Below are 15,201 nucleotides of genomic sequence, written 5' to 3'. Positions count from 1 at the left end.
ATTTCCCCAGGACTGTCAATTTGAGATAGCTCTCCTAATGTTTCTGCACAAGTCATCTGATTTAAATATGTCTTGGATTGTAACCAAAGCTTCTATTATTAGAGATCCTAGTAGATTTCTGTTGGAAAGCTGTAAGTAAATATCTTTCAGCAATTTCTTATGCTCTTTGTGATGGTATATTTGCCTGTTGATTGACACCAGCCACTCTCACACTCACTGCCGAGGCATTTGCTTTTGTATTTGCTGACTGCTTTGCATGGGCCCCTCCAGCCCAGCCCAGCTACTCAGAATTTATAAATCAGATCTTTACAGTCAGAATTGAGCAGCGTTAGACAGGCAGGGAGAGCAAAATGGAGTCACAGAAGCAGGTCCTCATGTTCCTGTTGCTCTGGGTGTCTGGTAAGAAATTGAAAAGTATTATAATCTTTTTAGAGTCATTTCTTTGTATATAAAAAATTTACAATGTGTGCCAGAGTGTATTATTTTTATGCAATAGTACTCTGACAATATGGCATTACAAAGACATTAAATGACAAATTTCATTTGTATTAAATTCTGTGGGCTCTTTTTTATTGTGCATGATGACTTGTTTTCCTGATTGCAGGTGCCTGTGCAGACATCATTATGACCCAGTCTCCATCCTCCCTGGCTGTGTCAGTAGGAGAGAAGGTCACTCTCAGCTGCAAGTCCAGTCAGAGTCTTTTAGACAATAAAAATAACCGCTTATCCTGGTACCAGCAGAAACCTGGGCAGTCTACTAAACTGCTGATCTACTTAGCATCCACTCGGGACACTGGGGTCCCTGATCGCTTCACAGGCAGTGGGTCTGGGACAGATTTCACTCTCACCATCAGCAGTGTCCAGGCTGAAGACCTGGCAGATTACTACTGTCTGCAGGTTTATAGTACTCCTCCCACAGTGCTTCAGCCTCCAACAAAAACCTCCTCTGAGAGTCTTAGCAGCTGCATGTACCACACACAGCCCTGGATCTGCACACTTCCACTTCCCCCTTTTGGCTGAGAGCCAGTGTGCCTGAAACATTGGTGAAAATGTTTGCAGACAACAGCAAAATATAATGGGTTTAATGTCTCTTATGTCTTTTTATATGAAAAACCTTTATAAGAAAATGCAATGGAGAACTCAGCATTATTTTTCTATTCTTTCTGTAACCTGTAACCCAAAACTCTGTTGCTTGACTATGAGAGATTTATCTTTTTGTAGTTCTGGAGTTCTGGTGTCCATCATAAGAGTCTATAGGCTGAAGTGATGATGATGGCAAACTGTTTATGTTTGGAGGCTGTGGAAAGTGTGTTTCCTGCTTTTTCTAAATTCTGGAGTGCTTTCTTACTTCCTTACTGGTACCCCTTTCTTCTATTTTTTTTTCTTTTCCTTTCCATAAGTTTTTAAACTTTTATTACATTTTATTTAATTAATTCCCTCTGTCTGTGTGTATGTGTATGTATGTTTCTGGGTGCACATGTGACATGGCATAGTTGTGGAGGTCAGAGGACACTTGGATTGATTGTCTCTTTGTCATTTGGGTTCTGAGGATCAAGCTCAGGTTTGTCATCAGGCTTGGTGGCAAATGTCTTTGCCATCTGATCCATCTTGCTAACTATTAAAATATTTTATTGATATAAATTCAGTGTACACAAAAGCTGTGTTTTTCTAGTATATCATATATTTTGACCCTATGCACTAACCTTCTCCATTTCCCCTTCCATTTCCTGCTGTCTTTTCTTCCCTAGTTTCTTTTACTTTTATCTCTTTGTCTCTTTCATACATTCAGATCCACCCACACCGACCCATCCAGCATATACATGCACATATACATATATGGACATATACATACATATACATACACATATATGCACATATACATATATACATATATACGTATAGATACAGAGAGACATGAACTTCAAATACCCAGAATCCACATACTTAGGACCAGCAAAGGAGGGAAAATGTGATATTTCTTCCCTTTGTTTCTTGGGCCATGTCTCCCTCTGAAGTCTCCATATCTAATTTCCAACTGTGGAAACTGAGAACTCTCCCTTCACACTAATGTTGGATATAATTCTGTGTCAGCAGCTTCTGCCTTCCAGTCTTTACATTTCATATCAATTAATAAAGCTTAATGTTTTCAGAAGGGAATATTTTTTGCTCCCATGTGAAAAATGTGCTAACTAATCATGTCCATGTTCTGATTAAGAAACTTATTGAGCACCTATTTTGGAGATATGGCAGGGAACAAGTGTATTACAGGTCTCATAAAATTGCTGGAGATCTCCCAATTCCTTAAAGCTGAGTGGGTCTCTGAGTGATTCTGGGCAATAAATCCTTGAGTGTAGGTTGCTAAGTTTAGAAAAGCCTCAAATAAACCAATTGGGTACTTAAGCCAACACACAGGAATCATAACAAAGAAACACAAGATCAGTAAATATCAAGTAAGAAATGATGTCCCCAATGGATCATAATTCCCTCAAGGATTCAACTCACAGATGTAAATTGCTAAAATGTTGAGTGAAGATTTCAAAAATGATGACTCTCTAGAAAAGATACAAACTAAATATTCAGTCATGGCTGTAGAGAGGAAAGCTAATGATACATAGGCAGTCATAAGCAAGATAGATCAAGCAATCAGCTACACAACAGAAAAGGTGAATAAAGGAAAAAACACAATTGAAATGTTGGGAATTAAAATTTCAATGTATCAAATACAACCCTCAGAACAAAGAAATTAACAACAGTCTCAATAAAACAGAAGAAAGAGTATCCTGGATCAAGTTTGAAGTGGAAACAGTATTGAAACATTATTGGTAAAAGAAAATTATCATGAATATAATGTCAAAGAATTCTAGCTTGTGATGAAGAGACCCATACCAAGAATCACACGATATAGAAGAGCTAAGATAAAAACAAAGGCATAGGGAGCATATTGAGTGAAATGAGAACAGATAATTTCATATATATAGAGAAAAAAGTGACAAACACAGAAAGACATTTAGTTGTCTAAATGGAGGACACCACAGAAGAACCTCCCCATATCAAGGATTGTATCTATAATGTAAAAAATACAAAGTAAAGCACCATTGTCAAAAGATAAAATGGAAACTCAACTCAACTCAACTCCAAAGACAAGCACATCAGAATGACATTTGAACTCTCATTTGAAAGAGTAAAGACTGGAAAAGCATGGAACAATATATTTCAGGTCTTTTTTTTTTTTTTTTTTTTTTTTTTTTTTGGTTTTTCGAGACAGGGTTTCTCTGAGTAGCTTTGCGCCTTTCCTGGAACTCACTTGGTAGCCCAGGCTGGCCTCGAATTCACAGAGATCTGTCTGGCTCTGCCTCCCGAGTGCTGGGATTAAAGGCGTGTGCCACCAACGCCCGGCTATTTCAGATCTTGATAGTAAGTAATTGTTAAATAAGTTAACCATCTCCAGCAAAATTGTATTTTTTTTTCAGGAAATTAATTTAATGTTCTAATCTGTTGGCACAATGTACAGAAAATACTTACATGATAATTTCTTAAGCAAACAGCAGCTTTACTAACAGTGATACTTTATACATGCATAGAGTAACAATGTGCTACAATTTAGCAGTTTTGTGTTAAGCATGGAAAATGAATGCAAAGGTCACTTTTTATTTCCACATTGTAATTCCCACCCACCCCCACTTACCCTGGTTATTAAAAAAAATCAAACAAGTATGTTATTTGGATATTAAATTGTCAATATTTAAATTATTTGAATTCCTTTTGACTAATTCTTTTCCAAATACTGGAAGCATATAAAATATTGTCTCTTCAAAAATGATTCCAGTCAAAGCCTGTAAAAACTTTTCAATGTATAACACATATTATTTTTCCATGTTTAGTCAAAGGAAATTATATTATATCATTTACAAATATTAAAACCAATTAAGCTATTATGAACATCTGCCTTTGAGGAGTGTTCTTCATAGCAAGCAAGCCTACCAAAGAGGGAGTCAAACCAGGGGAGCGTAATTTATACTGTAATTCATGTACTGATAGAAGTCTACCACTAATTATTGCCAGTAAAACTGCATCTACACACAAAGGATAAAATCAGTTTTTAATTCTTGTGCCGATAACCTCGTATTCTTACCATTAGATTTACTTCTAAGTCTCAAAGTGTGAATGACACCTACTTCCAAAAATAAGACTTTCCTATTTCTCATACCTCCTCTAAATCCTGGAATTCAATATACACCAACACCCCAAATTTACCCAAAGGAAACAGATTATAAAGACATTGCTGATGCATATTTAAGGTTACTCAGCGTGGTAGAACTTCCTTTGATAAATTTTGGGCTGTCCTCCAGAAGTGACCAGTTTCCTGTGTAGTCTGTGGTCCCTTAGATTTGTGGCAGGAAAGCCACTGCCTCTGAGAGGGCACTCACTGAACTTCTAACAACTACAGCAAAAGTAAGTTGCTGGCGTTTCCAAGATTTCCTCAACTTCCCTTTTGTTACAAGTGTCCAAACTCTAAAATGATGATCCACGTCCAGAAGAGAATAAAATATACAAGAAATCTTTGAAAAGGCACTACCTCAACATCAAGAGCGATCTGAACTACTGACATCAACACGAAAATAGCATCATGAAAAGTTGCAAAAGTTTTCAAATCCACTTTCAAGATTGCCAGTCGTTCAAAACCTCTATCATCTCTTTAAACAAGTTAAGGCTTTCAAATATGCAGACAGTACGAATCGGCTCATGCAAATCACACTGTCAGCTTCATTCCTTACGTCTAACTGAAGTATCAGATGATTAGTGCCTAGAGTCTACACTGGACAACAGTTTAGACTGGATGGTATACTACTGCCCCCTTTAGCACACTAATCAAGTTGACTGACATTATTTTCTTTAAAATAAAGCAATGCTCCTAAACTTTCACAATTTGTAAGTACTATGCCATCAGCCAAGGATCTCACCTCTCCAGCATTATAGAACCTCAGAGCTCCACAGTAGGTCCCAATTATTTCCCTTTTTTTGGTCTAAAATTAAAAAAGCTTATAACTAATACAAGAAAAACTATATCCAATAAGTATATACAATATATACAGTCAAGAATTACATTAACAATGTCTAGTCCCCTAACATTTGACAGATTCAGACAAAAACTTCTTTATATATATTAACAATGTCCAGTCCAGTAACATTTGATAAACTCAGACAAAAAATTTTCATTACTTATCCTATTTAAAACAAGTAGTTCCTTTTAAAAAGTAGATTCAATAATTGATCTTTTTATCTTATCATATCCATATTCTCTCTTTTTTCTTTTCATAATAGATTCAATAGTCTACCTTTTGTCATTTTTTTTTCCAGAGCTGAGGACCAAACCCAGGGCCTTGTGCTTGCTAGGCAAGTGCTAAATCCCCAACTGAGCTAAATCCCCAACCCCTCCTTTTGTCATTTTTATATCTTCCCCTTTTTCTTTTTAGAGTAGATTCAATTATCTACCCATTTATCCTATTATTTCTTTATCTCTTTTCTCAGAGTAGATTCTATCATCTACCTCAAATCTATATTCTCTTTTTTCTTTTTCAAACAAAAACTCTGAATCTAATCTCCTTGTTTAGCTTTTTTCCTGACCATTAACAATTAATAACTTGTAACCAACCATCATAAACAATGACAATATCCATAACTTATTAAACAACCCAAACCTCCCATCCCACATCTTGGGAATGTGGGCGTCGTTTTCTTAAAATTACTTCCTGCTTTCTGGAGGTGAAGGCATCTTTAGGGAATCTTGAAAAGAAAATTTTTGGGTAAATTGTCAAATCCTGTATCATTTGTCCAGTCTCTGCATAATCAAAAAGTGCAGGGCTTGTCTCAAGTCCTTGCTCGAGTAGTCTGTCAGGCTGAATCATCTCAGCTAGCCATCTCAAAATTGTCCTGAGTAGTTTGTAGTCCAAAGTCGATCTTTCCATGGTGTTAATCAGCTTAATGTCTTTACCATAGTCCATGTGGAATCGTCATTGTGGGATCTTGTCATCTTTTTGAAAATTTCAAAGTTGCTGGTCATGGTTCCCTGCAGATTTTTTTTTTGGTGCCTCCTCTGTGGTTTGGAGCAATCACAGTCTGATAAATGTCTGTCTCTTGAAAACCATGAACATTCTTCCCTAGAAGAGAAAATCTTCACAGCAATTTCTCCCCACCATTTGTCTTGCCAAACTTTCCCAAAATGACCTTTGCGGGTGCTTTCTTTTAACACGATGGTACTGGCAATTCTTCTCTGAACAAACAGCAGTGAACACTTTGTCCCAGGTAGCAGCATCACTGCAGTCACCAACACAGTGAGAAGCAGCTGGCAACTCGGAGCACCTGCTGCCTCCATGGTCTCAACGCCACCCTTGGTAGCTAATCCCCAGCCAATGCTTCTCCTTAGCAAGCCTCCCAGGCTGACCTCAAACTTGTCCTGCTTCTGCCTCCTTCAGCAAATTCTACTGGTGTGCACCACCACAACTGGCAACATGTAGCTTGGGCCTGAGCTAGGGCCCACAAGGCCACAGGCAAGCAGCTTTTTTGTGAAGTCGTACCACAAACATTGGGCGTCAGATGTAGCACGAATTTTAAAAGGTCTTATTAATAAAATCAAACTTGGAACCAGGTATTGGGGTGAACGCTGAATGATCAGAGAAGCAGAATAAGCCACAGCCACCTCACCTTGCCAATTCTTCATCTATCCCTTTACACAAATGAGGCCAGCATGGTAAAGCTCCAGAGCTCACCTAATTCCTGCAGACTGTTTCAGCCCATCCCGACTTTTGTGGGTTACAATGGCCAGTGGCTTCTGAAATAAACATTGCGAACTAAGCAAAATCTGCATCCATTTTTGAATGCACACACTGGGCAGCCTTGCTGCCCTCGAATTTTAGTCCCCTCTAGCACTTTTCAAAAGCAGCTTACACCACTCCAACAGACAAATTATCCTGAAGAAGATGGAGTCTGCAATCAAACACTGGTCCTTAAAATCTCAATCTTTAGTTTGTAAAATAATCTTAACTAGCTATTAGTTGTTTATTTTTTTCTTTAGAATTTGGCCTTCTTTCTTTAATTATTTTTCAATACAAAGTAAGTTGAAAGAAGTCTGAATTTTCTACACAATTCTTGGAAATAGACTTGGACACTAATTAAAAGCGAAGCTAAGAGATCATAACCAAATAGGTAGAAGCTACAAAAGGTCTGTTGGGAATTAAAACACACAGTAAATAACTGGACAGTGGGAAATGTTGAGATGGAGCATCAGATACAGGGCTACAGCCAGACACAGCTGGAGACAGGTGATACTTCTTGAGTTATAGATTTGGGGGAGCAGAACTGGAATCAGAGTGTTCTTTGTTCACGGAGTTGCTGGGTTTCGGCTACTGGTCAGGGGTCCAGATCTCACTGTCCACCCCCGAATCCTGCCCTTCAAGTGCTTCTGCCGATTCCTCTCCACTTTGCTCTGTGTTGTCTTCCTTGGAGCCAGGCAGGGCCTTGCCGAGCTGAAAGGTTTCCACAGTCTCTGAGACCCAGGACTCAATTCTACTATTGAGTTGCACTTCTACTGATGTGGGTTCATGAGTATAATCTTCCTCCTCTTCCTCTTCTTCATCATCCTCTTCTTCAAGCATGCCAGGTACAAGCGTGCTGGATGAGGATGAGCGTGGTGATGGAGGAATTCAAAAGATCTCGGCAACTGCCATCCAAGGAGCCGGTGTCTGTGCTCTGCTGGGGGGCCCACTCCACGTCATCTGGTTTCAGGTCATCCTTGTCACTTACAGCTTTCCCCTGGCTTGGCGCTGAGGTAGTGCTGCCCGCAGCCAGCGGCGGCTGCTTACTCACAAGGGTTGTGTTGAGTGAGAGTTTACTAGACTTCTCAGAAGGGCCGCGCATACAGGGAAGCTCATTCTCATTCTCTGATGTTACCAAGCCATCTGAAGTCTCAACCATGCTTCTCCAATTAGTTTCATTTGCTGCAGAGGGGTTCTGAGAGTGGCACATGTGGTGAGGCACTGTCTTCACACTCTTCAGGTCTTCCTCTGCTTGCTCCTGCTCTGTTGCAGCAACCGTGTCCTTACAGGCCTTCCTGGCTTCCTCAGTGAGCTCCACTAGTCTATTAAATAGGCTTTCAGTACCGAAATAGTTGAAGATTCTCACAACCCCAACAGGAGCCAGCGTGTTCACACAGCGTCCCAAAGCTTTCCTTCCAAGGGCAAACACAAAAGGAATCTCCTGTTACCGGGCCATGGCTATGACATTGTAGAGGGCCTCATCCAGGCCACCCTTTGACTGGATCTTCTCACAATTTGGGGAAATGATGACTCACTTGATCTTGTTCAGCTTCATGTCCTTGGTGACCTCCCTCAGCCCCGTGACCAGCCACTGCCTGGCTTTGGCTCTCTCGGGGTTCTTCTGGTAGATGCGCTCCTGGAAACTGACAAGATCTTGCAGAAGGAGCTTTCATTCATCGATTTCCTTAGAGAGAACCTGCTTACAATATTCTCGAAATCTTTTGCTGTGGATTTTGGTTCTCGTTGACGATGCCATGGGGCTGCCTATGCCAGAACTGGCAGGAGAGCCTTGTGTCACACAGTACAGAGAGTTCTGACTTGCTGGAGACAGTGAAGCATCACTGGGCATGCTCAGTCCAGTATCTTCCTGGGAGACAGTCTTCGGAAGCAAGTCATTGGCGAGGTCCAAATGTGTTTCTGTTGGCTCCTCAGCTCCCAAAACACCGTGTTCCACAGTCAGATGTCCCTTCTTCCCCTCTCTTTCTTTCAAAATAACCTTTTTGAGAGCTGTGGACTGTTTTAGCTTTGCCATTTCCTTCTCTTTCCCTTTCTTTGCTTTAGAGGAAGTCATGTCCAGAGAATTGCAGGACGTCAAGCAGGGCTGACTTTTGGTTAAAGGCTTTCTGTTAGCAGTGTCTTTAGTGTGAAAAGCAGGTGCGGGGGTGACTGGGCACGCAAAGCAGTCTGGTGATCTGACGAGCTTTGATTGCCTGCTGTTACTTCTCCAGAGCAGCTAGCATGTCCTCTAAATCTAGCTGCACAGGGGTTTTATTCCTTTTTCCAGTTGCTTTTGATAAAGCTTCCTGCAGGGTTTTTTTTTTCTCCATACTTATTTCTGAGTATTCTTGTGCTGTGGCAAGGGCTGCAGCTAATGCTTTCTTCTTTTGACTCTTGGCTCGTGTAGGAACTGAAGTGGTAATGGGAATCGGAGTCTGAACTATATTGATGGGTGAGTTTTCAGGTAAGTCATCCAATACTTTTGAAGGCAGTTTCTGTTGAATATTCTCATCTTTAGCATTTCCATTCTCACTTAGTTCTTGAAACCTATCTTCATCCTCAAAATATAAAGACTCAGAATTTAGGTCACTTCTGTGAGACTGAGCAGAGTTTAAGTGCTTATTGTCTTGTCTCTTTTGCAAATTCTGTCTTCTTTCTGAGGAAGTGCTATGTCCTCAGCATCGGAATCCAGCCTGTGAATTATTTCTCTGTTTAGTCTGCCTTCCCCCCTCTAGAAAACGCCTGGTGTTTTTCCATCCAAGGTCTTTTCTGGATTGCCTGGCAAGTTATTTTGGGCCAGTTTACACCACCTGTACAGCCTGACGATTCTGCATGGTTCATGGTCCCAGAATCAGGATTTTGCAGAGCGCCTGCCGAAGGCTGGTTATTGTGCTTGGGGCTACAGTAGCCACTGTCACTGTCACTGTCGCTGTCAGCTTCGCTGGCCCCCTGCTCACTGGAGGATTCTGCAGCAGGGTGGGAGGTTTTCTCCTCTTGCCTTTGGCTTTCCAGAGCATTGTGGCTATGCTCTCTGAGAGAGACTTATTAGCAATGTCTGATGGGAAATCAGTCTGCTGTGAAGCATCCACCAGAAGCACAATCTTTGATCGGCTATCAGGACCTGCTGAGCTTGTTTCTTTCTGAGTGGCCACATTCTTCACCTGTGGTCTTTTGTTTTTTATATGTTGTTGTAAAAGCTGTGGTTTTGGCACTACCGGCCCTCTGTTACCATTCCGGCTCCGATGACTGGACAACGGGAAGGCCTGCCCCAACTGATTTGAAAGCTCCATGCATTCTGTGGTTATGACATTGACAGTGTTTGCAACCTGGAAGGTGCTGGAGTAAGGTGTAGGAAAAGGGTGATAGAAGCCCATAACTTGGGGACAGGGTGCTGGCATCAGCTGGTAATAGGTGTACTCTGTGGACACAGGTGCTTGAGCAGATATAATGGGGTAGGCAAGGTAGGGTCCAGTAGGGTTCGGGCTGGGCTGTTGCCATCGTGTATCATTGTTATATAAAGGAAATTGTCTATTGGATTGGTTTTCCTGGACAAATGGGTAACAGGTAATCAGATAACTGGGGACTGGCGTTGGCTCGACACCAGAAATGCTTCCATTATTGTTTGGGAGAGCCATAGGGAGCACAAACGCATCCAAATTCTTCTTCTGGGGAATAAATGGCTCTACTTCAGCGGACAGTTTGACATTCTGCTCAGGCCGCGCTGGGTCCATGCCTAGGCTGCTAGATCTAGTTGGTGTGCTTGGCTTCCATCATCAGTACTGAGAAAGACAAAGTCAGCTGGTCATTTGCTTTCAATATAGGAGCATGTTGTCACAGAGACAAATGGTCTTAGTTGCACAAAAACTGGCGATTTGCCACACCATCTTCATTGAAAACACTGAAAAAAATTCCACAAACAGTGCCCAGACAACTGATGGATCACACTGTTTTGTGAATGATGTGGAGACACAGGAACACTGTGATGGGTTTTTTGAGGAAATATTTACTGAGGTGAAACAAAAACACTGGGAAGTTGAGGAGATGGATGTCTGCCACAACATGGGGGACCACTTGGTCAGAACATGTATGTCAAGTTTCTCCTTGAGGTGGATGCTGAGACGGTTCTGATGGAATTGAGTAACCTTAGGTTTAATGGGCTGCGGATCCACATAGCTGTCCCCAGTGACTGATTCCAGAAAAGCCTGCTGCCTCCAGTACGAAATGTGAGAGTGCACAAGAGAGGCTTTTGCAGCTTCATGAATCTGGAACATCTTGAGAAAGCTTCTAAGGGAGCTGTATGGGTGCCAGTTCAAGAAACCTAGATCTAAGTCGCCATCTCTGTAGCTGCATTACTGATACAGAGACCCAGGGCCTGGTGGCAGCACAGGTGGTAGAACATGAGGGAGTGACAGATCTGGGTGATTCTGAGCCAAACCATTTTTACTGTGTGTCTGCTAGACTGTGTTGTAGTTGATTGACAAGTCAGTTCACAATGAGATTTATAAACAAAAACAAGGAAACAAAGATGGGTTTCTGTGTGAAATTTGTAGTGACAAAGTAAAACAAATTAAACAAAAACAAAGATTATAAATGATAAAAATAACATTATAATTATACTAAGTGGGCAACTTAATATAAACGAGAAAACTGCTTCTCCAATCTGAAATGAGAAATGGATGCTCACTCTCTCATACTTATTCAATGTAATGCTCAAATCTCAGTCACAGAAAGAAGGCAAGAGCAGAAATGAAATAGTTATAAATAGTAAATGAAGAAGTCAAATTACAAACATTTGTACATAATGTGTTCTTATACTTAAAAAAGTCTCTCAGAACTCTTTGAGAATACCCTTAGACCAGCAAAGAGCAGGATATAAACAAAGAGCAGGATACAAAGTCAACATACATCAGTCAGTAGCTTTTCTGTGTAATAGTAACAAACTTCTAAGAAAGAACTTGGGTAAATTCCATTCCTAACTTCAAAACAAAATACCTAGGAACCAGTTTTAGCAAGGATGTCAAAGGTGCCTACAACAGAATCACTGGAACAATGAATAATTAAGTTGAAGAAGAAAGAGGATGGAAAGACCTCCCACACTCATTAATAGAGAAAGGCTCTGGTACCAGTGTGATACAAGAAAGGATTCTACATCAATACCCCCGGGCCTTTGCTCACTGAGTCAGAAAAGCAAGTAAAATAATTTCACTAACATTAGTTGAAACATGTGCTTCACAATATTCAGTTGTGGAATCACTTAAGTATCTCTTGCTCTGAAGTGAGTTGGAATGGTGAAGCCCTATGTGTCCATCACTAGCAGAAAATGACAGAATGAGCTTACCATTGGCTTACTTGTGGAGGTTCATCTCAGTGAAAGGAAGGCCTGGTGTGAGTCTGTGGTGAGGCATCATATCAGGACAGGAGTTTGGGGATCAAAGCTGGGCATTTTAGCTAGGAAAGAGGAGGAGATTACAGGCACACAGTTCTCAACATGAGCACAGAGTTAGTTACTTAAAACCTTCCCAGTGGTCCTGATTCATACACATTTCACCACAAAAATAAATAAGAAAGAAACAAAGAAACAAACAAACAAATTAATTAATAACAGCCCAGAGACTAAGGCTTTACCACATGGGCCTTCTGAGGATAGTCAAGCTGCAATGTACTGCAGCCCTTGATTGGTGAGCACTGAACTTTACTCAGTCCCTTCAATTATAATGACACTATGTGAGGATGTGAGAATCTAAGATGTTTCTCACTGACAAATACCAGGAAGCTGAAACATCTGACTGTTTCCTCTCATTGTATACAATATTCTCCCATTTTCAATGCCCCTATTTCAGGCTCTATTGAGAAGAGAAATTCTCATTATGAAAGAGTCTCATTACTCAGGTAATCTGTTTTTTTTTTCTTAAAGGCTGTGGTCCTGTGTGGAATTGATGGTGAGTGTTCAGAGGGACACAAAGCCCAGCATCATTATCCTCCTCCTGATTCAGAACAGGGTCATGACCAGGATATCTGTCATTCTGTCCACAGACAAAACAGGTACTCCTAAGCTGGATGCTGACTGACAGGAACTGTGGGTTATGAGGAGGTATCTCTGGTTACAGGGCAAAATGTTCCCTTGTTTGTGAAGGCTTCATGTGGGTTCAGCACTGGTTTTGGAGTGAGACGATGGAGAGACCTTCCTTATCCTCAGTGATGTCTGTTCATTCTAAGTTTAGGTTTCCAGCCTCCTTCTTCATCCCACGTTCTCAGCTCACTGCCTCTTCTGCTCATGATGACATTTAGGTTAAAGCCCTGTGTGCTCATCGCTTTTCCATTACTAGAAGAAAATGACATAATGAGTTCAATGTTGTCTCATTTTTGGAGGTTCTGTTCCATGAGAAGAAGGGCCTGTGTGAGTCGGCTATCAGGCAGCACATCAGGACAGGAGTGTGTGGAGCAAAGCTGAGCCCTTCCTGGTCAGGAAAGAAGAACCCTTCTCTGGCACACGGTTCTCCCCATTAGCAGTGTTAGTGACCTTACATCTCTGCAGTAGCCCTGTATTCACACATGTTCTACCACCAGTTTTCACCTCTAATCTGACCATGACATATTCTGTTGTCTTGATCTTATTCAACCTGATTGTTTTCTCGTTTTGAGAATTATCACAATGCAACATTAGTATGTTGGTGGAGAGATATCTCAGTGGTTAAGAGCCTGTCCGACTTTTGTAGAGGACATGGGTTCAGAGTCCAGCATCCATATGGCAGTTCATAACCTCCTGTATGTCTAGTTCTGGTGGGTCCAATTTCCTCTTCTGGAATCCAAGGGCAAGATACCAACATGTGGTCCACAGATATAGATGCAGAAAAAACATGCATACACATAAAATACAAATAAATAAAAGTTTAATTCTGAAGGGTCACAGTGCTCCTTCAACTCACATCCTTTACAGCAGAGCAGTGACAGTACATTCTACACAAGGAACCTCTAAATAACAAAACATGACAGATCCACAGGGCCATAGACAAACCTACTTGGGATTCACTTAAACCACTCTAGAATATTCTTCGCTAATCTTAATTGACATAGAGTGACATAAGGGCAGGTGTCCCTATGAACAACGGCTGAGCTTTTCTGAGCTTATTTGCATACTGAGACAATAGCTGCAGTGCAGATTCCTCAAACCCTCTTTAAAAGGCAGCTTGTCTGTTCCTTAGAAATAACCTCTAGTCCAGCAGCTCTCAGAGATGGGGTCAGCTGCTCTCCTGTTATTGTGCATACTGCTGCTCTGGGTTCCAGGTAAGAGGCTGCAGGTGCTAGGAGCATCCACTGTGGCCATTACCCTCTTCTATGCCTTGGTGTCCTGAGTATTGAAATTATGGCATTTTTTTTGGTTTTAGTTTTCCTTTTTATTTTATTTTTTCAGAGTATGTCTCATGACTTCTGTTACAGATTCCACATACTTGGTGGTTTTACACTGGGATGCTTGCAGTATATTGGTGAGAGCAATGTGTGTTTATCATTCCAGGTTCTACTGGGGACATTGTGCTGACCCAGTCTCCAACTTTATTGACTGTGTCTCTTGGGGAGAAAACCACCATCTCCTGCAGGGCCAGCGTAAGTGTCAGTGCAGAAAGTGTACATCTTATGAACTGGTATCAACAGAAACCAGGACAGCCCCCCAAACTCCTCATCTATAGAGCATCCAACCTAGCATCTGGGGTCCCTGCCAGGTTCAGTGGCAGTGGGTCTGGGACAGACTTCACCCTCACCATCCATCCTGTGGAGGCTGATGATGCTGCAACCTATTACTGTCAGCAGACTAGAGAGCTTCCTCTCACAGTGCTCCAGGGCTCAACAAAAACCTCCTAGGGTTGCTGCTCACTGACTCTCTGACCTGTTTCTCACCAGACATCTCAACCATATCATTTTAGAAATCTTGTTTGTAAAGAAGGTGAAGCTGTGAAACAAAGATTTTAAAAAAAAATGTATGTGTTTGTCCCACCATGTAGGCTTTATAATTCATCTGTTTGCTTACTTAATAAAGGCCTCCCTGATACTATTTTCAAGGATTTAGGTTCAATAAACTTGGGTTTTTTTTGTTCAAACCACTGTGTAGACAATCATTTTAAACTTCCAAGAAACTTTCCTCAGTTGTCCAAGATAACCAGAGTTTGAGCTCTGAAGATTATTAATTTTCTTGCAGACAAAACTCACATTTTCAACCTAATGTCACATTTCCACTTCTATTTACTTGCAATTTCTAAGTCCCTCTTCAGAGGATCACACCCAAGCCTCCTGGAGCTGATTTAATGCCTGACTTCTGATCTGCATCTCTGTGCCCATCATGGATGCTCATGCATGGGCTGTTTTTTTCTTCTTGTCCTATACTCATATCTTTCTCTAT

At 41.1% G+C, this 15,201-nt stretch overlaps 2 pseudogenes and 2 gene segments (V, D, J or C); 3 read left to right on the top strand and 1 right to left on the bottom strand.

Annotated features, from left to right (window-relative positions):
- The first annotated feature begins 350 nt into the window (after window positions 1-350).
- Window positions 351-1,020, top strand: LOC128099663 (immunoglobulin kappa variable 4-1-like). The segment is given in 2 exon segments: window positions 351-399; window positions 605-1,020. Coding segments are annotated over 2 exon segments (465 nt in total).
- Window positions 1,021-7,400: 6,380 nt separating this feature from the next.
- On the bottom strand, window positions 7,401-10,540 carry LOC128098965 (selenocysteine insertion sequence-binding protein 2-like; annotated as a pseudogene).
- Window positions 10,541-10,560: 20 nt separating this feature from the next.
- LOC128099662 (splicing factor U2AF 26 kDa subunit-like) lies at window positions 10,561-11,069 on the top strand (annotated as a pseudogene).
- A 2,972-nt stretch (window positions 11,070-14,041) lies between these two features.
- Window positions 14,042-14,666, top strand: LOC128099661 (Ig kappa chain V-III region PC 7175-like). The segment is given in 2 exon segments: window positions 14,042-14,093; window positions 14,323-14,666. Coding segments are annotated over 2 exon segments (396 nt in total).
- The last annotated feature ends 535 nt before the right edge of the window (window positions 14,667-15,201 follow it).

This window comes from Peromyscus californicus, unplaced genomic scaffold, assembly GCF_007827085.1.
Source record: "Peromyscus californicus insignis strain IS unplaced genomic scaffold, ASM782708v3 Scaffold_6__1_contigs__length_162567912, whole genome shotgun sequence".
Classification (NCBI taxonomy): domain Eukaryota; kingdom Metazoa; phylum Chordata; class Mammalia; order Rodentia; family Cricetidae; genus Peromyscus; species Peromyscus californicus.
The sequence above is the reverse complement of the archived record's forward strand: the minus strand, read 5'-3'. Positions and strand labels throughout refer to the sequence as shown.